Source organism: Martes martes (assembly GCF_963455335.1).
Source record: "Martes martes genome assembly, chromosome: 8".
NCBI lineage: Eukaryota > Metazoa > Chordata > Mammalia > Carnivora > Mustelidae > Martes > Martes martes.
Genome location: NC_137895.1, coordinates 12,004,076 through 12,030,753, shown reverse-complemented (window position 1 = coordinate 12,030,753; position 26,678 = coordinate 12,004,076). Strand labels below are relative to the sequence as shown.

The following is a 26,678-nucleotide window of genomic DNA, read 5'->3' as shown; positions in this document are numbered from 1 at the left end:
AGTCATCCACTGTTCTCAGACTCACCCAAATAGGGACAAAAACATTCCTTCCCTTTATCCCCACCCCCGAACCTAATACTTATATTCTATTACAGTTATCTGTTTACATAAATACCATTTCTATAGAACATGGATTCTTTAAGGGCATGTAACTGTCCAGGTCTAATTAATCTTTGCATCCCCAGTGACTGCCTTAAAAATGTTCAGTAAGTCCTTGTTTTGTTTTTTGGTTTTTTTTCTTAAAGATTTTGTTTATTTATTTGACAGAAAGGGAGAGAGCACACAAGCAGGGGGAGCAGCAGGCAGAGGGAAAGGGAGAAGCAGGTTCCCCAGTGAGCAGGGGATGCGGGGGCTCCCACTGATGCGGGGCTCGATCCCAGTACCCTGGGATCATGACCTGAGCTGAAGGCAGACACCTAACCAACTGAGCCACCCAGGCGCCCTCCAATAAATCAGCAGTCTCCTACTATTCTTCCCTTTGCCAACCCTCTTGTGAGTGACCCTCTTTTAACAGTTTCTTAAAAGGCAGCAGGTTCAAGGCTGGACACTGCCGTTAGGGGTACCAACTCCTCCCACCTCTCCAGGCTTAGAGGACACGTCACTCTGTAGATCTGTGCACACAGGATGTAGGATTGGCCTCCCACTTGAGGCAACTAGCGGGGATCAGATGGGCTAACTGTTCATATGGGAAACTCTGTCCAAAAGAGGGAGGAACGGACAAAAGGGAAAAAGTAGATAAAAGACCTCTCCGCACTCCCTCTGGAAGGACCAGCCAGAGGAACAACAGTTCTACAGAACCTCTCTGAAGACTTCTACCAAAATCAAGTACAGATGATCCCCAACTTAACGATGGTGTGACCATTCAACTTCACCATGGTGTTAAAGAGATATGTGTTCAGTAGGAACTGTGCTTCAAAGTTTGAATTTGGATGTTTTCCCAGGCTCGTGATATGCAGTACGATCCTCTCTCCTGATGCTGGGAGGACACAGCCACAGCTCCCCATCAGTCATGTGAGCACGAGGGTCAGCAACCTGCACACAGACATCCCTTCTGCCCCTAGCCAGCCACTCTGTCTCTCACTTTCAGTACAGTACTCGGTAAGTTACATGACATAGTCAACACCTTATTATAAAATAGGCTTTGTGTTGGATGATTTTGGTAACTATAGGCTACTTTAAGTTTTCTGAGCATGTTTAAGGTAGGCTGAGTTAATACGTCTGGTAGCATTAAATGCATTTAAATGCATTTTGACTTACCACATTTTCAACTTCCGCTGAGTTTATCAGGGCATAAATCAAGGAAAATCTGTAATCTGGAATATCTGTTACAAAGTTCTGGCCAGCCCACCTTCCTTGTTTCATTCCCCTTATCTCACCCCTGCTTTCCTAGGACTCTAGTAAAATGTAAGTGAGGAAAGTTTTTTTCATTTTCAGTGGAGGTAAAACTGGTATATGACATTATGTTAGTTTTAGGCATACAACATTATAATTCATATTTGTATATACTATAAAGTGACCACCACAGGAAGTCTAATTATCATCGGTTACCATATAATTGACCCTCTTCTCTGATAAGCACCAATCTGTTCTCTGGATCTATGAGCTTTGTTTTGTTCATTTGTTTTGTTTTGTTTTTTAGATTCCACACATAAGTGAAATCATATGGTATTTGTCTTTCTCTGACTTATACTGTTTAGCACAATACTTTCAAAGTCCATCCATGTGGTTGCAAATGGCAAGATTTCCTTCTTTTTATGGCTGAATAGTATTCCATAGTTTATACGTGTAAGTGTGTGTGTGTGTGTATCTCACATCTTTATCCATTCATCTGCTGTTGGACCCTTAGATTGTTTCCGTATCTTGGACACTGTGAATGATTTAGCAGGTAAGGTTTTGTCTTGGTCTTTGCTTTCTAAGATGACTGAGGAGATCATCTGTCTTACCTCTTGTATTTTCCATCTTTGTGTCTTAAGGCTCAACATTTTGGGAGGTACCTTCAATTCTATTTTCTATGTGTCTGAGGCGTGTTTTCTTTTGACAATCACATTCTTGATCTCTAATACTCTTGTGCATTTTCAAATTGCTCCCTTTCCATTATACCCCACCATCGTTTTATGAATGTATTATCTTCTTGAACCAGACTTTAGTTGGAATGCTGCTTTAAATTTTCTTCTATCCCTTGGATTGCCTGTTTCCTTGAGGGTCAACTTTTCTTTCTGTTTCTATTGGTCTCTTTCATACTGAAAGTTCCTCTCATATGGCTAATGGTCTTCATGCACTAATTACCCAGGTAATAAGGACTTGATTAGCTGGTGTGGGTTTTCTCTGCTATTGTATAAGTAAACCTGTTTTCCAATTAGCTCTCTCCCTAGAATTAAGATTTCTAACTGGGAACTCAGTATAAAACCAAAAAAAAGAGCATGTCAACCAGCAGGATTCATTTTGGTATAAGCTGCTAGGAAAGCGTGGAATGATCTCCTCCCCGAATATAAGACTGAAGGAAGGGTTGCCAATACCTAATAGGAAAAGAACTAAATTAAATTTCCCTAAGCATTTTGATCTACTTCTTTAGAGCCAAACCATCTGGTGTCTTTGTTTTTCCCTTTTTTTTTTTTTTTTGATGCTGGAGAAAGGGGACAGCCCAATACTTGCTGGCCATTTGCACTGGGAAAGCACTGGAGATGCCGAACAGGTCAGTTATCTCCACAGAATAGATGCCGAACAGGTCAGTTATCTCCACAGAATAGATGCCGAACAGGTCAGTTATCTCCACAGAATACACACGGAATCCCTGTTCGCTCTTCCTCCTGCACTTCTGCTCTGAGTCGAGAGCCTCTCTGGGGTTCCTGCTGGGCAGACTGGCTTCCATAGCCCTAGCAGCCTCCTTGTCCTCATTGTCAGCCTTTAGCTTCCACTCCATGTACCCATCAGTTGGTTCCCATTGGCTTTAGTTTTTCCAGAAATTTGTTTAACTCTCTTGTTCATTAGTAGTACCACTTTTCGCCCTTTTCTCATTGCTGTTACTGGTTTAGTTCTTCCTACGCTTTCATATCTTCAGTGGAGTCTCACAAAGAGATACAGGCTGTGAAAGTACCCTGTAACTTGACCCAGAAGTCATGATTTATTTTCTGCAAAAGATTTCAGCCACAAGGAAGCTGTAGAATTCAGGTTCCTTTTTAATTTTGTGAAAGGACATGGGTTCGTGAATTTCATTGTTTCTTTAAAATAACCCTTTAAGAACACCAAGATTCATTAAAAGCGAACTAGAGAAGCTTAAAGGAAAACGAAAAGTATGTACTGCAATTCCTTAAAGAGCCCTTGTACTTATGTTTTTGTAAATTAGATGCATTTGGATCACAGGAAACAAAGCAACTCAGGAAATATCAGCACTAAACGTGTACTAGAAGTCACAGTCCAAACCTCACCTACAAGCTTACTCAGCACCATGTGATAAATCCTGACAAATACAAAACACTTTCACGGGTCTAATCACTCTCAGAAAACAAAGCAAACACAAAACAAAACAAAAGCCCCCCAGATCAAGTATTTACCGATTAGAATGCCTAACCCTCCACCTCCTGCCTCCTTCGCAGAATGTAGGCTCTGGCCAAGGTCAGACGGCAGTCTGAAAGGGAGAAAAACACTCCCCGACACCCTACTGTTCTCTAGCACATGGATCAGTAAGGCGTGCCATAGACCCTGACCCTTTAGTCAGGAATGGAATGGCCATGAAATATAAACGAGCGGCTGCAATATTTAATCCTTTATCACAGCGAGACAAATAAACCCAGAGAAGGAATTAGCGCCCTATGCTGGAAAGGTTCACCCAAAAAGCGATTCTGAGTAAGCTATTACACTAAAACAGGAAAAGCTGTCCCAGAGTAAGAGAGAATATTTAACTTAAGAAAGCAAGCACGCAGGAAACGCAGAATGGTTATCCAAAATCAGTTCCTAAGAGCACCAAAAAGCAGCTGTCTAAACTTCAGTGGTTGCTTGGTAACAAAACACTTCTCAGACTTCACTCAATACACTTCTTTCCACGTCAAACCAAATGATCCAAAACAAAAACAAAAAATCTTCAAGCATCTTTAAAAAACATAAATAAACAAACAGAAAAAACAAAGGGTATATCTATTTCTTCTTCCTGCTTACCATCTTCCTTCCCTATAACTAAGTTATCATTATCCCATCAACCTGACTAGCCAGCTTCATTCAAGAATAATTTTTCAGCAAAGAATGCCCAAAATACAGGAGTTGAACTTTTTACTCATTCTAGAATTTTCCCTTTGAGGAATGAGGAGCATAAAGACTTGGTATTTTAGCCTTTACAGACTAAACATCTTTTGTTAAAGGTCTGAACTTCTAAGGAGGATGTTCTGACAGCAGAAAGAACACCAGACAGAGACTACGTAAAAATGAATTCTAGGGGTGCCTGTGTGGCTCAGTGGGTTAAATAAAGCCTCTGCCTTCGGCTTGGGTCATCGTCTTAGGGTCCTAGGATAGAGCTCTGCTGAGCAGGAAGCCTGCTTCCACCCCTCCCCCCACGCCTGCCTCTCTGCCTACTTGTGATCTCTGTCAAATAAATAATCTTTAAAAAAAATACAAATGAATTCTAGTTCCAGTTCTGCCATTACTTTGCCATATGACCTTGGACAATTCACTTCCCCTTGGGATCCACATCCTGACTCCATAAAATAAAGTTCACTTTAGTTCTAAGAATCAGTGATTCTGTGATAAAGAAGCCCTACCCAAGGGGCAGAATGCACTAAAAAGGAAGAAACATGAGGTGTATTACCATGCGAAACTAAGTATTTTCTTTGTAACAGAGAGAGTCAATGAAGTGCCATTGAGTAGTTTATCTGCTCCCAGGCCCAAAGTGGCTAAGAGCTACTGTAAGGAGCTAATACCTTGATTTCTCTCTTATCCTGAACAAATGCTCCCACATGATTAATAAACCACTAAACTGCAAAACCTTTGTGCTGAGATAAAATTTCAGGAAGTTAATGCTTGTATAGAATTGTCAAATTGATCAATTCTGCACTTTCCCATAGGTACCTAAGGCTCCAAGAAAATTGGCAGACATTTCTCAAGGTTTTGGCTAAGGGTGAGTCAGAGATTTTTCTAATGTAAAGAAAAAGTTAGGGGTGCTTGTCTGGCTCGGTCAGTGGAGCATACGACTCTTGATCTTGGGGCTATGAGTTCAAGCCCCACACTGGGTGCAGAGATTACATGAAAAAATAAAATCTTTTTAAAAAAGTTAAATATTAAGGGCCTATATTCATCATGTTATACTTAATACAGTGGCTATCCTCAAAAAAGGGGTACAAATAGCATAAACTTTGGAGTAAGATAAACCCCAGGCTCTGCCATGTACAGCTGTGTGACTCTGGAGAAGTCATTTAATCTCTCAATGCCTTAATACTTTTATCTGTAAAACTAGAGAGAGGACGTGATCTAATGGGGTATCCCTAAGAATTAACTGACAACGTGTATGCGAAATTCTTTGTTTCTGGCTTTAAACAAACACAAAGGGGGGCGCCTGGGTGGTTCAGTCGGTTGGACGTTCCACTCTTGGTTCCAGCTCAGGTCATAATCTCAGGGTCCTGAGGATCCAGCCCCCCCATCTGGCTCCATCCTGGGCATTACGCCTGCTTAAGATTCTCTCCCTCTGCCCCTCCCCACCTAAACAAGGAAGCAAACAAACAAAAAACCACGCATGGTACAGATAATAACCACTATCTGCGGAGGAAGACGACAAAGTGAAAGAGAATACAGTCCACAGTGTGAGTCCTAACAGCTGAGCTCTAACCTTGAAGATCTTCATGCTCTTTTTCAAATGAACAGTTACATCAACATAAACAGGGGGAAAGCAACTACATTCTTCTTACTAAAGGTTTTATATAAAAACACAGGTGAAGTGAAATTAACTCGAACGCAGCACAGACATTCCCAGCTTCTCAAAAACTTCCTGGTTCCTCAAGAGAGAAGACTTGAAAGCATATACGTGGGTGAACTCTTGCTTTGCTGCTCTGTTAGCAAATGACTGACAACCATGTCACCGGAAATCAAGAACACTGTAAGCAATGCCATCTACATTCTTTAGTTTATACAATGTGTTTAGTTCCACAGTGCCCTCTCCCTGCTGAAATTTCTAGAGAACCTGAAAACCAGTGAAAAAGCAATGGCTAAAAGTCTAACTACTGCTTTACTGAGGGTTTCTTAAGTTCCACATGTTTCAGAACAATGACCATAATCTCCACAGTCCAGAGTATCCTATTTTCTAAACTAAATAAACAAATGGTACGTTGACTTTTCTCCCTCCCTATTCTGCAGGAATTGCAGTTAACAGATAATACACAGGAGAAAAAAATCTTTTTCCCTTTCCACAACAGACCACAAAGCATGCTAAACTATAAAAACATAGAAACCCTACTTCTCTTATGATCCTGACTATATATTTTTGTTAAAGAACTATTTTTACCTTTAATTCAGTCCTAGACACCCTCTGAAACTATTCTACCTCTGAATCCCATTCAGTACTCAAGAATTTGATTCTAGATTCATATAAACATCTTGTGTCTCACACACACACACACACACACACCCTTTCCTCTCACCCAAGGCCACTGCCAAACTTCCCAAACTAATTCTCTCCTCATCTGAACTTACAATGGTAGTTTACTGACATCAGATTCATGGAATTTACCATGTTCCGCCTTGTATTTCAACTATTAATACATATATGTATTCTCCAATACTCCTGGGATGTACTGTTCGAATGAGCTTTCATTCATAAATTAGGAACATATTAAATGAGGTACCACTCAGTTTTCATTTAAAAATAAGTGGTCTCACTTCTGTTTCCAATCAAGATGGAGTAACAAGAACCGGACTTATCTTGCTGTCTCAAAACAAAACAAACAAAACCCAGAAAAAAAAATATGGAACAACAGCACTCAAGACACTGTATGGTAGGCAAAGGACACGGATCCATGAGACAGGAAAAACAAGGTGAGATTTGTAACTGCCCAGCTTACTGCCTGGAGGAAGCTTCCAGGCTGTGGCACGGACAGAGGGAAGCAGGGCAGGAGCAGGTGGTCACCATGAGTTGAAGATACCAAGCTGGAAGACCAGGGAAGCCAAGGCAGCTAGAGCTCCCAGGGCAGAGTGCCACAGCACAGAGAGAGAATGCTGAAGAGGTACAGAGGGCTGTCCTCAAATACTCAGTTAAGTCATGACCATTGCACGCGTGTGGGGAGCTACCTGAGGCTGGAGAACGGACCACCTAAAGGAGTGGGAGGGAATAATGCCAGGAGGTCACACAGTGCCCGGAATAGAGCCTGTTCCCAAAGATGAGTGTGGACAAGCTGGTAATTTAAGAAACATCAGATAGAGACTAAGAGTCTTGCACCTCAACAGTGAAGAAAAATTAAGCAGAAACTTAACACAGCTCTGGACCTTTCCAAAAAAACTTAAAAACAAGACCTGAAAGGAGCAAACCATTTCTAAGAAACTCAGCTGTGTTGCAGACAATGCTCATGAATATATGTAAAATGTATAGAGAGATACATAAAAAGATATATATCCAGCTTCCAACAAGGTAAAAAATTCAGTGCCTGGCACTCAATCAAAAATTACCAGGCATGCAAACGAGCAGAAAAATACAATCCATAATGATGAGAAAAATCAATAGGAACTGATCTAGAACTAATACAGATGTTTGATTTAGCAGACAAGAATATTAAAACATTTGTATTTCACATACTCAAGGAAAATTGTATGTAAAAGAAAAATTGAGCATGTTAAAGAGACATGGGAAAAAATATATATATACATGAAGACACACGTCAAATTCCAGAGACAAAAACTGTAATGTCTGAGATTAAAAACCAACCAACCAACCAACCACACACTGGCTTGGATTAATGGCATTAGACGTTTCAGAAGAAAAAAAGGAGCACACTTGGTAATACCATAAAAGAAACTATCCAAAAGGAAATACACAGAGAGGAAAAGACTGTAAAACAATGAATAGTGAGCCTTGAAGATGACATGGAATGATCATGGTCTAATATGCATCTGTACTGACAGCTTTTCAAAAGGAATATGCAGGGGTGCCTGGGTGGCTCAGTGGGTTAAAGCCTCTGCCTTCGGCTCAGGTCATGATCCCAGGGTCCTGGGATCAAGCCCGGCATTGGGCTCTCTGCTCAGCAGGGAGCCTGCTTCCTCCTTTCTCTCTGCCTGCTTCTCCGCCTACTTGTGATCTCCGTCTGTCAAATAAATAAATAAAATCTTAAAAAAAAAAAAAGGAATATGCAAAGAATCTAACTCTTGGTCATCTTGAGTAGAAGAAAAAGAGAAGGAGACAGCAGTACTTATATTCATGTTTAATATACTTACGAGGTTTTGCCAAACCCTAAAATTTCATTGTCACCTTCCCACGTCTCTTTGCCCTTCCCACTGGTTGGGGCCAGGCTCTTCCTTCCCCCTTTCCTGGTTTCCCTGGAGACTGGAGCTACTATGCCACTTACCTGTATGCTATCTTCTGGATACATGCTGCCTTCCACTAGAACATCTACAGAAGATCTGTGTATTCCCCAAAAAACCGTTTGTTCCCCCAAATCCTCCTTCTAGCCAAATAAAGCATCCATTTCTAAAATGACACTTCTATCTTAGTTATTTACCAATTTAAGTAATAAGCACTAGGATGTGTGTGATTACCCAATTTAACTCTCTCATTTTTCAATTCAAAAGAAAACCCTGTTAATGAATTAAAAAGTTAAAATTCATTAATTCAATTACAAAGTATTTACCCGATACCAAATTGAACCAGACACAATAATGAACCCTGGCGGTATAGTCACAATCCTGAAAGAAACCAGTGTGGTGGGTAAAAACAGATCAATACATTCACAACTGCAACACTGCATAGTATGGGCTAAGACAGCAACACATACACAATGCCAAAGAAGCACAAAAAAGGGACAAGCCTATGAGACAGGGCAAGCTTTCTGAAAGAGGCGAAGTCTAAGCTGCACATTTAAGGCAAGAAATTAACCATGTTGGAGAGAAAGGTATTCTGGCTCCAAGTAATAGTACATGAAAAACTATGAAAAATAAGAAGGTATAAAATATGACATATTCAGGGACTGCAAATGGCTCAGATTTGGGGGTAGAATGGAAGGAAAAAGGAAGAAAAAAGGGGAAAGAATTTTGGTATTTTCTGGAGGGAAATGAGAGAGCAAGTCAAGGGTTTCACTCTAACAGGGACCCAAGATGACATGCCAAAACTGCTAGGAACTGGGTCCCCGCCTCTGTCATCAAGCTGTACAAGAAAACCTTCCCACTATTAGTAAAGGAGGGAGGACCAGCATCCCTCTAAGTCAGGGGTTGGCAAACTATGGCTCTGGTCTAAAGGCGGTCCACCACCTATTTTTGTACAATCTAAATGCCGAGCATGGTTTTTATATTTTTAAATAGCTAAAAAAAAATTCAAAAGAAGAATATTTTATGACACATGGAAATTATATGAAATTCAAATTTCAGTGTCCATAAATAAAGTTTTACTGGAACATGGCCACACTCATTCATTTATGTATCGTCTATGACTTCTTTTATGTTTCAACAGCAGAGTTGAATAGTTGTGACAGAAACACCATGGCCTGCAAAACTGAAAATATTTACTACCAAGACATTAGCAGAGAGTTTGTGGACTTTTAGCTTTCAAAAAAATCTCATCTTCTTCACTTATGTCTCAGTTCGTCTCTTCAGAACTTTTCACAAGGAATCTCAATATCAATATTAGATAAAAATATTGTTCTGTTATTTATGGATATAAAAGCATTATTTTATAATTTCATAAAATAATTACTGATTTCCATTTTCATATTTTCTAGTTAAATATTTCTTTATACATGAAATATCAAATTCTGATTGCAGAACTTTATCCTGTAATTCTGAAAGAATTAAATGTCATTAGTTATATGATTTCAAGTTACAATTTTAAAAACTGCATTTCCTTTTGTTTATAGCAAGACTGGCCATACTTATTTCCCGAGCCTTAATTAAATAAGAAATATCATTCTAATGTTCTGAAACTGATAGTGCTTTGAAAGAACTCAAGAGGCATGATGAAAAGAATATACCAAAGGAAGGGAATCTAAGAGTGTTTCTATGATATGTGATTTATAACAAGTATTATTACATCAGAATATTTTCCAAGGGTTGAAGGCATCTTTTGGTTGTGTTTTACCTCTATTCTCAATAGAAAAACCAGATCGTGTTTTACTGTCGCTACCAAGTGAAAAGCTTCTTATACTTCCTAATTTTGTCTTTCCAACATATTTTGATACAATTTCAGCATCTCAAGGGAAATTATCATATTTACTTTTGCTGACCTTGCTGAACTGAACAGCTGATAGCCTGCATAGCTTTATAACGGAGAAGAAAATTAATACTCTACCTAAGAGATCCCCTCATTTTTAATTTGAGAGGCAGGGTGGGGGGTCGGGGGGTTAGGGAGGGAAAAAATGAAACAAGGTGGGACCAGGGCGGCAGACAAAGCATAAGAGACTCTCAATCTCAGGAAATAAACTGAAGGTTTCTGGGGGCTTGGGGGTGGGGTAGGGATAGGGTGGCTGGGTGATGGACATTTGGGAAGGTATGTGCTATGGTGAGTGCTGTGAATTGTATAAGACTGACGATTCACAGACCTATACCCCTGAAGCAAATAATACATTATGTGTTAATTAAAAAAAAAAAGAGTTCCCCTCACTTTTGAAGTTATAAATTGCTGATAATACTACATGATCGATAAGCTATGAAAGCTGAGTGAAGTCAAAACACATCAAAAAACAAAATTTAAAAATAAAAAAATTAAAGTGTACAAAAAACCCCACAAAATTTATAATAAAGATATGATCCTTGACACTCATGATTGATATTTTACTTAGTAATTAGATGTAAATGGTAAATCATTCACAGAAATTGAAGCGATCAGTCCGAGACAGTCAAGTCTCTGGAAACCATATGTTTTCTACCTGTGAGGACTGATGCAAGGAAGTAAGAAGTACAAAAAGGACAGAAGATGAAAGGGAACACTTAGCAGTTATCTTCACATATTTAGTTTTCATGAAGAAGAGAGATTAAATCTCGCTGTGTGACTCCAGATGACAGAATGAGGTGAGGTGAGAAAACCCTAATGAAAATAGCCTGCTGTAAGGAAAACTCTTCTACCTTTTAATGGCCAACAATGGAACTATTTATCTCATGAGGCTGCTAGTACAATGGAAGAGTATGCAAATACAGAATTAAACAGATTTCAAGTTTGAAACCTATCTCTGTATCTAGGGCCACCCAAGTGCCTGACCCCTCAAATCTCAAAGTCTAATGTATGGTAAAAATACCACCTATCTCAAAAAGAGATGAAGAAGCCTGGGGGGCTCAGTCACTTAAGCTTCTGCCTTAGGCTCAGGTCATGATCTTGGGGTCCTGGGATGGAGCCCCCCATCGCATCGGGCTCCCTGCTCAGCAGGGAGTCTGCTTGTCCCTCTCCCTCTGACCCTCCCCCTGCTCCCTGTTTCTGTACCTCTCTCAAATAAATTAAATCTTAAAAAAAAGAGAGACTGGCAAGTGATATATGATGTGACCACAATAATGATTACGTATGTAAATTATGTATATTATTGTGCATGTAAGGTATGCATTGTACGTATGTTATTTCAAGTACAGCTGACCCCTGAATGATGTGGGGGTTGGGGTGCCAACCCTGCCTCTGCCCCCACATTGTCTAAAATCTGCACATAACTTTTGGCTCTCCAAAAACTTTACTAGTAAGTAGTCTACTGTTGACAGAGCCTTACCATTACCAGTCAGTTAACCCATATACTGTATGTTATATGTACTATGTACTGTATTCTTACAATAAAGTAAGCTAGAGAGAAAGAAAACGTTATTAGGGAAACCGTAAGACAGAGAAATACATTTATAACACTGCACTTATCGAAAAAAAAAAATCCACGCAAGTGGGTGTGTGCTGTCCAAACCCGTGTTGTTCAAGAGTCAACTATATTCCATCAAAGCCTAGAATAAGTCAGAGATGGAAATTCCAGAAGTAAATCAGAGAGTCTCAACTAAATTAATTCATTCACACATTCAACAAACATGTACTGAATATATAGTACCTACAAGAGGCACTGGGGTACCACAGTTAAGAGTGTGGATTCCCAAGCCAGTATGTGCATATGAATCCCCACATCTCTTAGCAGCTGTATAAACTTGGGCAAGTAACCTAACCATTTTATGTCTCGGTTTCCTCTTCTATACCAAGGGGAGAATGACAGAGTTGTGGAGAGGAGTTCAATGAGCTAATGTAGACAGAGTGGTTAGCACGGTACCTGATAGTATCACATCCTGTATTTAAGGATTAGCTGATTAGCTGTATTCTGACCATATTATGACCACCCACCAGATGCCGAGTATGCCACAGACTGCTGACAAGGTCCCTGACCTCCAAGGGCTTACAGTTTGGGTGGCACAGAAAATAAACAATCAAGCATACCTATAACAAGTAATGATAAGCTAAAATCAATGTTAAGTGAAGAAAAAGCAGCATATGGGGATAGGGAAGTTCAGCTGAGATGGGCTGGTCAAGGGAGTGCTCTCCCTTGAGAAGCCTGTGGTTATCTGGGGAAAGAGCATTTCAGGCTAAGAAAAAAAAAAAAAACAACAAAAAAACAGAAGGAAAGGCCCAGGGCAGGAGGACACAGGTGTGTTAAGAGACAAGCAGAGAGGCCAGCATCAATGGAGCGAAATAAAGGGAAGAGAAAGAGAGAAGTCGGGGCGGGGGGGGGGGGGGGGGCAGACAGGTTCCTGACCACACCGAGCTCAGAGACCAGAGTAAGGACACCAGATTTTATCCTGAGTCTGCAGGGAAACCACCGGGAAGGTTTGAAGCACATAAGTGACAAAATCAGACTTGCACTTTAAATAATTCACTCTGTCCATGACCTCTAATGAATTATCTGACTCTAAGGTTTCCCGAATGTCATCATTCGAACAGAATCAGAGGCACAGTGAAGCACCCAGGAGGCGGCAATACTGCAGCACGGCGGACGGGCCGCAGGGCTTCTGACTGCTTAGCCTGGACGCTGAGCAACGAAGCCCAGGCATAAAGTTGCTGCGTTCACCGCAGAGCATTTACAGCAGGGGTGTGTCCCATTTGGGTTTGTTGGATTTCAGAGACCAAGCGTGGTGAAGGAAGTTTATAAGAAAGACTGGACAGTGGTTCTGGAATGATGAAACAGAAAGAACAGGGATTATGGCTCCAGAACGACATGCCTTGGGACACCAGCAATGTCAGGTTCCGGAGAGGAACCAGAACACCAGAAAGAGGCTGCTGGGCGGAGGGGCAGTAGCAGCTCTGTGACTGGTTCCTGGTGATGACCCAAGTGTCATCTAGAGATGCCCAAGAAACAACCCGAGGTAAGGAGTTACACAGAGATGTTAAAATGTGGCTGTCCACAAACCAGAAGTCAAAAGAGGGATGAAACTCTTTTCACATGGCCATCTGCGTGGATACGAGTTTGGAAATTTTCAGGCAAGAACAGACAACTAGAGGAACAAAACCAGGCCTTTACGCCATGCGCTGTCACAGGGAGGGATGAAGTGTCCTTTACCTTGCCACAGGGAGATGTCCTCCAGGACCGTACAAACTTGAATAGTGGATTATCAAACGCTAAGCTCACTGAGTCTCAACTGCAAAACTAAGGAGAAAGGTGAAGATAAAAAAAAAAAAGAGAAGGGGCCAAAGAGGTGTGTGTTTGGGTGGCAGGGGTGTGGGCATGGGGATGACCGGGAAGAAAAATCATTTAACAAGTCAAAACTGTTCAGATTTAATCACATTTATGCAATTCTGGGTATGTTTTCAGGAAAGCTTAGTAATTGTTGGCATAGCAATCTTCTTCAAGAGTCCATCTTGGCTCTGGCAAGGCAATGGTTAGAACTGAAGATATAGAGCAGTGTAGAAGAATTCCGAAAGAAACTAAATCTCTGGAAAAAGTGAGGCTTTTTTTGGTTCATTGTAAAGGAACATAAATTAGCCTCCAAGCCACAATCTGCAGCTAGCCCCAACTTCCCAGCGTCCTGCGCAGCCCATAGAAAGGGGAAAGTGTGCCAAAGCAAACAGCGGGGGCCGGAGCTCTGTGGATGAAGGGTGGGATGAGGTTTGGGTGGGCCGGGCCGGCAACCGAATGGACTCACTTTAAAGCACTGCCACAAAATGGAGACTGAATATTCACGAGCGCTTTCAAAATCCACAGAAGATGGGCTATGCTTAAGCTAGATCACAGAACTGATTCCCCTACTCCAACTCGTTCCAAAAAAACAAACACAGAGGAAAGGGGAGAAAATGAAACAAAGCAAAACATACCTGCTCTGTTATCTGTCTTTAATTAAAGCAGAAAATACCCTCCCTCTTCTCTTCTCCCAACCACCCTGGAACAGAATAGCGAACCAGCCGCGGCTCAGGTGAAAGGCTTCAGCCTTCCCGCTACAAAGAGGGGAGATAGCAGACAATGGAACTGGTGATTCATTACAGAAGAATACACTCCCGAGCCGGCCTGCTGCCACATGGGCTCACTGCACTATTTAAAGGAACAGCAACCCCCTTTCCAACCTCCCTTTTTCTTAACACCTTCCCTCCTCTCGGTGCTGATGGAAAACAGATTTTGAAGAAAATGCCAGCAAAGCACTGAGCTGTCCAAGAAAGGGAGGGCTTTGTGCTCCACAGAAACTGGCAGTCTTACACTATAGGAGTACAAAAATTTTCTTTCACATCCATACTGTGAGATCTTTTCCTCTCTGCCCGGTATACTTTTCCTTCCAACAACAAACAGTTTAACGGAGTCTGAGTCTGGCGAAACACTTTTTTATTAACTGAAGTCATTTGCAATTTTGTTTTTCTAAATTTACACATATTAACAAGAATGACTTCTCTTTCCTTCCTTTTATTCTGCGTTGTTTTCATAGACATGAAGAGATGCGGTAATTTCATTCACATACTCAGAAATAACAGAGTATCTCAGTGAAATACTCCTATGACATTTACATGAACAATGGATACACCTAAAGTTGTATCTTAAAAAGTCACAGGAGCATGTCTGTCTACTACATTAGAATTTTGTGATTAAATTGTCTTTTTTTTAAACAAAACACTGATTAGCTACTGTAAATGACAGAGCAGTTTGCTAATTACCCCCAAAACTGGCCTTATAAAACTAGAGCCGATAAGATAATAAGGCACAACTACTGATATAGGTCTAATATTGTCATCCACTGAAAGCCCTTCGCCCTTCTTCTATCAAAGTGAGCAATTAATTTAAAATAAAGGGATACAGAAATGTCAAGATCTAATATGCAGAGAACCTAGGTGACAAAATGATAAAAACATATCTAAATACCTTTCTTAATATACTAAAGTCAAGACCCTAGACACCATAATTAACCATTTCACTGTGATAACTGAACCCTGAACAGCGCAGACATTTTATATTTGGAAAGTTTATCTGACAGATCATCAAATATTGGGATTAGATGTCTGGTTTGAAAAACAAAAACCAAAAACAAATAAAAAAAAAAAACCCAAAACCCTTGTAAGGACAAATTAAAAAGATCTGGCCCATCTGGTTATTTCCTTTTTTTTTTCTTTTTTTAAAAAAGATTACTAGCAACCACGTATGTTACATTACACAGAAAGAATACACACCAAAATAAAATATGCTGACATACATACTAAAAATCCACAAATCTCATACTCTGTACTTGCCTGTTACAGAGATTCGGGATGGGCAAAAAGGAGCAACTTCCTTCTCAGCATCCAGCACATCCTGAGACAATCACAGTGATTCTAATTTACCTCTTAGAATTCTTAACCACCAAGAAATCAATCCTTCTTTCCAGTTCTTATTTCTCTCTTCTGCTTCGCTGCTAAGACAACCGTATTCTTAAATACTAATTACTCAGACTGCACTAAAGCGTGCATGAGCGTGAGCATTCGAACTTGTGCTTACACATGCTCACCCAGCTCCTCCAGAAATGAAGGGCACATGTTCCAGGAGGCCACAGAAACCCTCTGATTAGAAAAAGCACTAGTTTAGAGAACTCTTTCACTGATTTTAAAATATATATAATGAAAAGTCAAGTAGTTGGAAAGCCCTCAGTAATAGCTGAGAAAGAAGAGAGCTGTCACCCTGTAATAGTGCCAGTTAATGAAAATTGAATGAGGGCTCCAAGGTTAAGAAGTATCATTTCCCAAGCAACAAAGAGAATCCAGAAATAGGTCTTCTTTTATGGAAATTTTTAAAAAGTAAAGCAATATTTCTAAAGAGCTAATTAGGCTAACAACAAAGGGATAAGAACTGGAAGAGAAAATATGTCAAAGATTTCTCCCCTTTCCAAAAGAGGAGGGTTTCTTGATCATCTCCAAACTCAGATCTGGTGAAAAATCACTTTGGAAAGATATATTCTTCAGAACTTCGTTTCCCTCTAGGTCACGTTGGCAGAATCTCCCTAATGCCTTCCCTCCTTCCAAACAGCACTGCAGGGCATTATATAACATTTAACGGAACAGCGTTCCTGCTCCCAAAATGATGCCTCTATCCAGATAGCTAGCCGACTCTCTCGCCCTCCGGTGGTGACTCGGAGAGGAAAAGAGAAGAGAGAATACCAAAAAAAAAAAAAAAAAAAAGGGCAAACTCCTTAAAAGGAAAGCACTGTCCAGAGATGAAATTTCCCTACAGAGCATAAAAGCCTGGAGTGACACTGATCCTAAAGGACAGGAACGCTCACCCTAGCAAATGATTTCACTGATCTATTGCAGTCTCGTCATTCCCTCTCCACATACGTGTAAATAAAAGAGGGTAACAGGAACATACAGAGGGTGCCAACGAGAAAAAGAGCATGGCCGCGGGGGGGGGAACCATGGAAGAGTATTCACGTTTTCATTTGTCAGGAATGACTTGCTAAAATGCAGATTAGATATTGCCTGGCATAACCAAAGACAGGCAGAGAAAGAGAGAGAGAGAGAGAGAGAGAGAGAGAGAGAGATCTCTTCCATTTCCTACTCCCTCTCCTTCAAATGCCTTTTACTGCCCCTGTGATTGTCATTTATGCATTCCGATTTGTTCTCCTGAGTCTCACAGAGGGCTCTACCTGCCTCTGCTACACCTGGATATTTCCATGGCTCCTACCGAAAATACTCTTTGCCAGTAACAAAGCCATGAAAACGAAGCCTATTTTTCTAGCCTTCATTTTTAATAAGCCATTTACGGCGAAGGCAGTAGAACGGCAATTCCACAGCCAATCCTGAGAAACTACAGTGGATCAGGAATCAGATTTCCCTAGAACACAAATTCTTCTGCAATTCTTAAAAGGAAGTCCATCCTTTTCCCCTCTTTTTTGGCAGTCTGTTAAGAATCTCTTCCTACCTCTGCAGTCTCTCTCCCTCCCTCTTCTCAGAACCAAGACAAAGAGGTAGACAAATCCCCACAGGGTCTTTCCTGAGCTACAGCTGCACAGTACAGGAAACAGGAATCTGCTACGGAGCTGAGGGAGGGGGAGAGAGAAAAGGATATGGATACATCTCTCTCTCTCTCTCTCTCTCTCACACACACACACACACACACACTAAGCAGACACAGACTAACACTTTTCAGTTGATAACAATAAATCTGGCCTTCTCTGAGAAGACAATCATTATTAAAACTCTGCCTACTATGCCCGACCCCCAGGTCTTTATTTAGATCGCAGAAACCAGCAAAGAGGCACGCCGAGGAAACACAAATCTTACCTGAGTGACCATTTTCTTTTCCTCCATAAACCAAACGGCACAGAGGATGAGCCCTTCAGGGCGGTCGTGCTGGGGCGCACCTCCACAGCTCCCCCCCACCCCCCCCCAGACCAGCTATTTTGGGGCGGGCAACTGATCTCCTTTTACCCCGTTCCCCTTCCTTTTCTTTCTAGCGTTTCTTCCTTTCTTTTCTCTTCCTCTCTGGCAGCCTCTCCCCCTCCTTCTCTCTCCAGCTCCCTCCCATATCTCAGGCAGATGGCTGAAGGAAGCCCCACCCCTGAATGCCTAAGGTAATTAATCAGAGTGGAGCCCCACCTCTTCCTCCTCCCCCCACCCCTCCCGGCAGGCTGACATCTCCCAACTCCAGAAACAGGCCTGCTGGAGAATGGCAGTTTGGTGTGTGCTCTGCGCACGCGTGTGTGTGTGTGTGTGTGTGTGTGTGTGTGTGTGTGTGTAGGAGGGAAGGAGGGGGAGAGGGAGGGAGGGGCAGGCGCCATGTGCAGGCATATTTTAAGGAATGAATATCTGCTATGGGGGCATTAATTATACAGCACTGGAAGCATTCATAGCAGCTCAGCATCGCTAATACAGACTTAAAGTATTCCACCCGTGAATATCTGATCATAAATAAGAAATGAAACAAAAATAATTTTAAAAAAAATTTCCACTTATGTACAGTTTACAGATGCAGTGGATTTAATGAAAGACGGGGAAGCTGCTGAATGACCACTTACAGGAGGGTTTTCAAGGAATGAGAATGGGCAAGAACCTGCCTGTCCTAAATCAGTCTAATGACTGCAAAGGCAGAAAAGAGAGGAGGAAGGTGATCTAAGTACTTATTTTTTCTACTGTAAAAAACCTGGGGATTCTGGAAAAGGTTGTCTATAAACATGACTGCTTAAGAAACTGAAGGTGTATACAAAAGCGCATACAGATTTGACTGCTGAAGGCTTCCAGTTTCATTATAAATTCTGGTTAACAGAAGCCGCCCTTTGTGTTCCCCAGGCCTTCTGGATTTCAGCCTCTCCTGAAAATCAAAAACCCTTTCCTATATGCACACAGGGCACCTGTGTCATACTGTAAACAGTAATTGTTACTATTGAGTACTATAGTTATAGAAGATTTGCAAGAACATTTACTGAACATAAGAGTTTCTTTAATATTCTCTTATTAAAATGACATAATGAAAAAAGCATAAAGGGGTGACTCAGTCTAGAAGTTTGGGTCTAAGTCCTGATTCTGCCCTTTCCAAGTGATCTCAACTTCCAAGTCTTCAACTTCCAAATATAAATTCCATCATCTCCCTACTTTAAATTATTAAATTTTCAAATAAATTAATCTGTGTAGATGATGAGTTTATGGTGTTTGATTTACCTAATAAAAATGAAGATGTCCTATTTTTTAGTATTCTAATAAATAAGATCCTATTCTAAAGGATTTCTCATACTTTCATTATGATATTTTTATTGTTATAATCTCTAACAGATTACCCAAAAGCAAAGAGATTAATTCTAAAATTAAGCTTCCTATTTTTAAAATAAACCCTAAAGAGATCAAAATTTAAAATCACAAATCAAAAAAAAGTAAAATAAAATCACAGATCACACCAAGAATACACTGTGTTTTGCTATCTCTATCCTCATAGATAGAGGATTTGCCTCATTTGTTTGGCAAAATGCATGACCAGGCTTTTTGAAATGTACTGTGTAATAACGTAGGCTGGCACATTGCCAATATAACATCATCATGCTCCTACCCAAATTAATAATCATTTTAATGATTCTAAAAAGAATACAGAAACTACCAATCTGGAAAACCTGCAGACTATTTACTGAACACCTACAATACGTCAGGCACACTATTCTGGGCATTTTACAGATATCTGCATACTTTTGGTACAACCCACAATGCGTAAAGAAATATGTACCAAAGAATGGGATCTTTAAACATTGGGGGGGAAAAAATTCCACTATGAGAAAAGGAATACATCGGTACTAGGCTTGTTCTTATTTAACATTTTTATTTATTTATTTATTTTAAATATTTTATTTATTTATTTGAGAGAGAGTATGAGTGAGGAGAAGGTCAGAGAGAGAAGCAGACTCCCCGTGGAGGTGGGAGCCCGATGCGGGGACTCAATCCTGGGACTCCAGGATCATGACCTGAGCTGAAGGCAGTCGCTTAACCAACTGAGCCACCCAGGCGCCCTTATTTAACATTTTTAGAAATGATCTGGAAGATAGGACATAGTGCATTTTCTGAGTCTGCAACTGAAGAGCCAATTAAGAGATAAAACACAGTCAAATTTTTTTAAAATACAAGAGTAAGAGAAAAGAGGTAGGCGAGTTGCACTGGAAGCAAGGCAACCCAGTGTACTTTTCAAAAAATCTAAATCATGCTTATGGGATAATTATTTATATTTTTAGTTCTAATATAAGAAACAAATCTGATAATCACTATATGCCATTCTCTGAATCCACTAGTCCATATAGTGCGAAGGGCAAAAAACCTTGAGCAAGACAGACTCCCCCACTTCCCATCTCTCTTTCTCTCTCTCTCTCTCTCTCTCTCACACACACACACACACACACACACACTACCATTAGGAAAGCCGTGGTTATCTTGAAGCTTGTGTGTGACTGCAGCCTCCATACATAAAGACAGACAACAAGGCCCCAAGGGAAAAAAAAATTTTTTTAAATAAAGAGTCAGATGAGGAATCCCTATATGCAAAAAGCCCAGGACTAGGGCCAGGTCACAAGTTTCCTTTGGCCTGGTATTTATGCTTCCTTTGCTCATGCAGGACCAACATTTTATGCTGCAAATAATAAGCTTACAACAGTCATTGCTGCAAGAAAGAGTTAGTATGAGCTAATGTCAAAATAAATATGACAGTGATTTTCAAAAGCTCACCAAATAACAGGATCATAATGAACACTGGACAAATTCTCGGGTATTTTGAAGTGTGTCCCTCCCTTTCAAGGCTGGCATTATAGAGGACAATTTGCTCCCTAATGCCCAACAGAGAGAAGAGCAATTCAACAGCCTGGATCTGACCCAGCAAAACAACCGGAGTCCCCTAGTGGCTGAATGTGCCCTGCAATGTACCAACGAGCAACTCATTCCAGGGCATTTTTGGGGATGGAATGTCTGGGCCCCTTCCAAGATCCTCCTTCTCACTCAACACCACACCAAACCAGAAGCAAGTCCTTTTGATTTCTGTGAAATCTGCCCTTTCTTTCCACCCCTAGCACCACAAACTCAGTTCTGACCATATTATTTTCTATCTAGCCTCCTACTTGTCCCTCTGCCTCCAGTCTACCACTCTTGCCATCCAAGCTGCTCACCACTGCTGGGGACCTCCTTCTAAGTGTAAATCCCACCATGCCATTTCCCTGATTAAAATCCTCAACTAGGGGCGCCTGGCTGGCTCAGTGGGTTAAAGCCTCTGCCTTCGGCTCAGGTCATGATCTCAGGGTCCTGGGATGGAGCCTCATATCGGGCTCTCTGCTCAGCGGGGAGTCTGCTTTCCCCCCTCCCTCTGCCTGCCTCTCCGCCTACTTGGGATCTCTGTCTGTCAAATAAATAAATAAAAAATCTTTTAAAAAAAGTAAAAATAAAATCCTCAACTATTCCCCACAGGCTAAAAGGGGGGAAAGTCCTAACTCTTAAGCAGGTGCCTACCCTATAACCTAGCCTTGCCATACCAAGTCAGAGTCCCTGCTTCCCCCTCTGCCGCCCACTGCTCTGCTCCTAGCACACTGAACCACGCTCCTCAACGATACCATGTTTTTTGTTCTTTTCTGTTTCATGTTCTTACTCCCTTGAGCAGGGCCTTCTATCTGGCTAACTGTTGAATTCTTCCTTCAAAGCTCATTTCAAGGATTCCCTGCCCTAGAGCCTTTCCTGACCCCACATGCTCCCACATCTGGGGTAGGTGCCCCCTTTCCCTACGCCTTAGTGCCTAGCCCATTGTTCGTAACTGCTGGGGTTACTGTTTCTACGTAACTGTGACCTACCGATGAGCAATCTGAGGGTAGGAATTGTGTGTTTCGTATCGTATCCTCAGTTCCCAATGCAGTGCCTAAATATACAGTAGATGAAGGAAGAAATGTGTGCTGAAATCAAGCTATAATGCCTTGATTTCTAACTCCACCCATTTATTTTACATACATGGGTACCTAAGAATGAAGAGTATCCACGTGGTTATCAAAACATCATAAAAGTGTTCTCTTCTTCCAAAAAGGTACTTGGAAATACGTTCGAATTTATAAATTTACTTCAGTATCTCAGAAATTTGAGGCTGAAAGGAAGATGTACAAAAAGAGAGTGGGAGAAAGGCTTTATTTTCAACTTGATCAGAACAGTTCAGATTCTGGACAAAATAATACCCACTGATTTAAGGGGGGAAAAAAAAGGCACAACTCTAGGTGCCCTTGCTCCTCACAATTTTACATCAGATGTGACTCAACTTCCGTACCTCCCCACCCACGCACCAGCAATGCTATAAAGGCAGATCCACCAGTCCCTGGCTGGAAGGCAGGTTTTGCTCATACTTTCCCAGGCTGCCTCTGACACCCAAGTGAAAAGCAACATTAAAGGGATAGCATTTCCGGCAATAATAAAAACTTGTTAGTATAAAAGCTTTTCACAGCACACCCCCACACAATAACCCTAAGTGTAAATAACAATTTACACCTAATAGATATTAAATACCTTCCCAGAAGCACCTCTGACACAATGCTACTTTAATGGCCTTTGCCCCCACACTCCCTTTCGCCTAAATGAAGCCGAATTAAGGCTAACTCTATTATTTCCTCGCTTTTCTCTAGTTTTGGCAAGGTTCAGTTTTATAGAACCCATTCTCAAAAAAAAAAAAAAAGGTGAGAACATTTGAAATGACTGCTTTAGACTTTATATGTTCATAAAACCCAAGTAACCCTCACATTTATTTCTTGTCCCTAAAAATCAAACCTTTAGAACAAGACCACAAATAACACTCTAAGGCAAAGGTAGGGCCAGAGAAATTAGAAAACATTACTTCATAAATTATCATCTAGATTTGGGTAACATATTCTTGGATCTTTAAAATATCCCCAAATCTAGACAACTAGAGTTATATATACAACTGAAATGATGTATACACTCTCTGTATTCTGTGAGATTCAGGAAATATGAGATAAATATCAAAAGGGATGGGATGTAAACAAATTTATCAATAACCAGATTATCGAGATAATAATACCTAATGAACCTGTGAAAACTGCAGTGTGTTGTTTCTTCAATACTAAAATATGCTGTCTCTATTACTAAATAAATTCCTGGAGACGCGCCTGTCTCCTTCATTGCCAAATCCCTGTGTGTGGCACAGTATCTGGCGCACAGTAGGCACTCCAGAAAAAGTCCTCAAAATGAGAAATTAAAGAATACATATATCCCTCTACATCAAGGTCGCCTTCCCACAAAGAACGGATCGCCTATGAGCTAATTCAGTCCACAGCATTCTGCAGACCCGAGCACGCGGTAGGCAAATGGATCCTTCATAGAGGCAACTTTCTTTCTCCCCGTCTTCCAGATGCTGACTATCCGTAAGCTGTGTCTGGCTGTCCTAAATTCTCGAATAGGGACACTTAGCTGCACCCCCTGTAACGTAAGGCCTCGCTTCTTCCTCAACTGCTCATTCACCTCAGAATGATAATCAGTGCTGATGTGTTCAGCGGGTCCCAGTCAAGCAAAACTGCCTCGGGAAAAACTGGGGTAACAGACAAACCCTTGACTTCCAAAAACAGTTACATTTTCCCCCTTAATATTTTCTGTTGTGGAAATACACATAAAATTTACTCTCAGCCATTTTCAAGTACAACTGACCCTTGAACAACACAGGGGTTAAGGGCCCTGACCCCCAAGGTGGTCAAAAACCCATGTATAACTTTGGACTCCCCCAGAACTTCACTACTAACAGCCTCGTCCTGACCGGAAGATGTACTGAGAACACGGACAGTCACTGAACACAGACTTTACGGGCCGTATTACCCACGGTGTTCTCATAAGCTAGAGGGGAAGAAAACGTCCTAAGAAAAGAACATCGTGAGAGCGAGAATACACCCCCAACGCTGTCCTGTAAAAACTCCATGTGGAAGTGGACCCAAACAGTTCAAACCTGTGCTGTTCAAGGGTCCACCGAACACAACTCCGTGACACCGAATCGATGAATAATGTGCTACTGCTGCCACCATCCATCACCAGAACGCTCTTCATTTTTTAAAATGAAAACTCTGGGGCACCTGGGTGGCTCAGTGGGTTGGGGCCTCTGCCTTCCACTCGGGTCATGATCCCAGGGTCCTGGGATCGAGCCCCACATCGGGCTCTCTGCTAGGCGGGGAGCCTGCTTCCCTTCCTCTCTCTGCCTCTCTCTGCCTACTTGTGATCTCTCTCTCTGTCAAATAAATAAATAAAATCTTAAAAAAAAAAAAAAGATTAAAATGAAAACTCTGTACCCATTGAAAAAGAACTCCCCATTCTCCTTGTCCCCAGGAGCCCCTGGCAACTACCGCTCTACTTTCTGTCTCTGTGAATCTGACGACCCTCTGTGCCGCACAGATGTGGCATCCTATGGTATTTGTCTCTCTGTGACTGGCTTATTTCACGGAGTGTAACTATCCTCACGGTTCATCCATATTGCGGCTTCTGCCAGAATTTCCCTTTTTTTACAACTGAGTCGGGGCACCTGGGTGGCTCAGTCGGTTGAGCGTCTAACTCACGATTCCAGTTCAGGTCATGATCTCAGGGTTGTGAGATTGAGCCCTGCATCGGCTCCCTGCTCAGCAAGGAGTCTGCTTGAGATTCTTTCTCTCCCTCTCCAGCTCTGCCCCTCCCGCTTATTCTCATTCTCTCTCTAACAAATCTTTAAGACTGAGTAATATTCCACTGTGCATGTACACCATATTTTGGTTACCCATTCATTCACCCACTGATGGACACTTTGGTTGTTGCTTCCACCTTCTGGCTATTGTGAATAATGCTGCTGTGAACAAGGGTGTACAAGAATCTCTTTGAGGCCCTGCTTTCAATTCTTTTGGGTATACACCCAGAAGTGGAATGCTGGGCCATATGGTAGTTCTATTTTTAATTTTCTGAGCAACTACCATACTGTTTTCCATAGCAGCTGCACCATTTTATATGCCCACCAACAGTGCACAAGGATTCCAATTTCTCCACATCCTCACCAACATTTGTTTTCTGTTTTGGGGGTTTTAGGGTTTTTTTTTTTTTGACAGAAGCACCCTAACAAAGTTATATTTTAACCATTCAGTCAGAGGCAGTAATGTTTAATCCAAAAGAATAATTTCAGAAATAGATTCTCAATGAACAGATTTTTGTTCTGGGCAGGGAGACTATTGTCATTGTCCTTTAAATCGTTTCTAGCAAGCCCCTATCTACTTACTCTGCTTTTATTTTAACCTGATTTGGTCCAGAGTTAGTTCTGCAAAAATTATAATAAAACAACCAGTTTCAACTGTACACACTTAAGACATGAGTGATTTTATTACGAACAAGAGCAATGAATGATCGAGTTCTGAAAATACTTCACTGCCTTATGTTGGGGAGAAATTCAAAAAAAGGGTGCAAAATCTTTAATTTAAAAAAAAAATACTGTTCAGCCATATCTTCCATAATTTCTAATGGCATAACACATCGGTACAGAACCGCACAGTGTTATCCAGTGAGGAGTTTTAATTTACCAAAGTATAAGAATATAACAGAAACCAGTAAGAAAATCTTGCAACCATAGTTGAGATAAAAATTTAGGTAGCAAATAACAATCTATTACCTATTTATAAATACACTGAAAGACAACTATTACCGTAAATGAATTAATAAATAAGACTGTAAAACAATTTTGGATCCTTCAACTTCAAGTTGTTTTTTCAACCCCATTAATTTCCCTGATGTGGTGGAATGGAAAGTATACTCTTAAATTTTAACATTCCATTACCTGCCTTTCTAAGCTACCTTAATTTCAGATAGAATAAATCTACTCAATTGAACAAGGCCAGGAAAGTTGTTTCAAATACTGAGCATGACATTTATCAACACTAACTCTTAATGACCAAAAAGATTTGGTGGGACAAATTCATTTTATTATAAATGAATAAATTTTACTACAAAAGACGTCAGTAAACATGTCATAATTTCTTTTTTAAAAAAGATTTTATTTATTTGAGAGAGAGTGCGTGCAAGAGGGGGAATGGGCAGAGGGAGAAAATATTCAAGCAGACTCCCACTCAGTGCGGAGCCCAAGGCTGGATCGCACACGGGGTTGGATCTCATGACTCATGAGATCAGGACCTGAGCTGAAACCAAGAGTCAGACACTAACCCTACTGAGCCACCCAGGCGCCCCTCATGTCATAATTTCTAAACAGGAATTCTTTAATCCACCCACAACCTTTGCTTTGCCATGGGGTGGCCAGTTTTCTACCTCAAAACTTCTTTTACATATTATATATATATTTTTCACATATATGTCTGATACTTCACTCTTCCTTGGAAACACTTCTACTTCCCCAGTTTTATTTTCTCAATTTTACTTATATGACTGCTATTACATGTCCCTTACTTTGGTAGTTGGGTCCCAGAAAAAAACTGTTCACAGATGCTTGTCTTCAAAAGCACATCGATACTTACTTTAAGAAGCTCTGCTTCTAAGGTAGTCTCATGACACTCCCAGCCTTAAACTGTTATGCAGACCAATCTACTGTTTTATGCCAGTAGAGACTGAGTCCTCAGGTAGTAAGACCCATAAATATATCAAAATTTCATTATGGTAAATG

The 26,678-nt window shown here is 41.0% G+C and overlaps 1 protein-coding gene across 26 annotated transcripts in view; it reads right to left on the bottom strand.

The window, feature by feature from the left end:
* RBFOX2 (RNA binding fox-1 homolog 2) overlaps positions 1–26,678 on the bottom strand; it is a 266,816-nt gene that overhangs the window by 72,950 nt on the left and 167,188 nt on the right. For 3 of the 26 annotated variants that reach the window (XM_080810608.1, XM_080810607.1, XM_080810611.1), the window contains exon 1: positions 17,846–18,094. The exons of 22 other annotated variants lie outside the window; for them this stretch is intronic. In XM_080810608.1, the coding sequence (XP_080666734.1) occupies positions 17,846–17,872 (27 nt within the window). In that variant the 5' untranslated portion in view covers positions 17,873–18,094. Of the gene's footprint in view, positions 1–17,845; positions 18,095–26,678 lie in introns of those variants that run through there. One more of the 26 variants, XM_080810615.1, reaches the window with a different exon arrangement.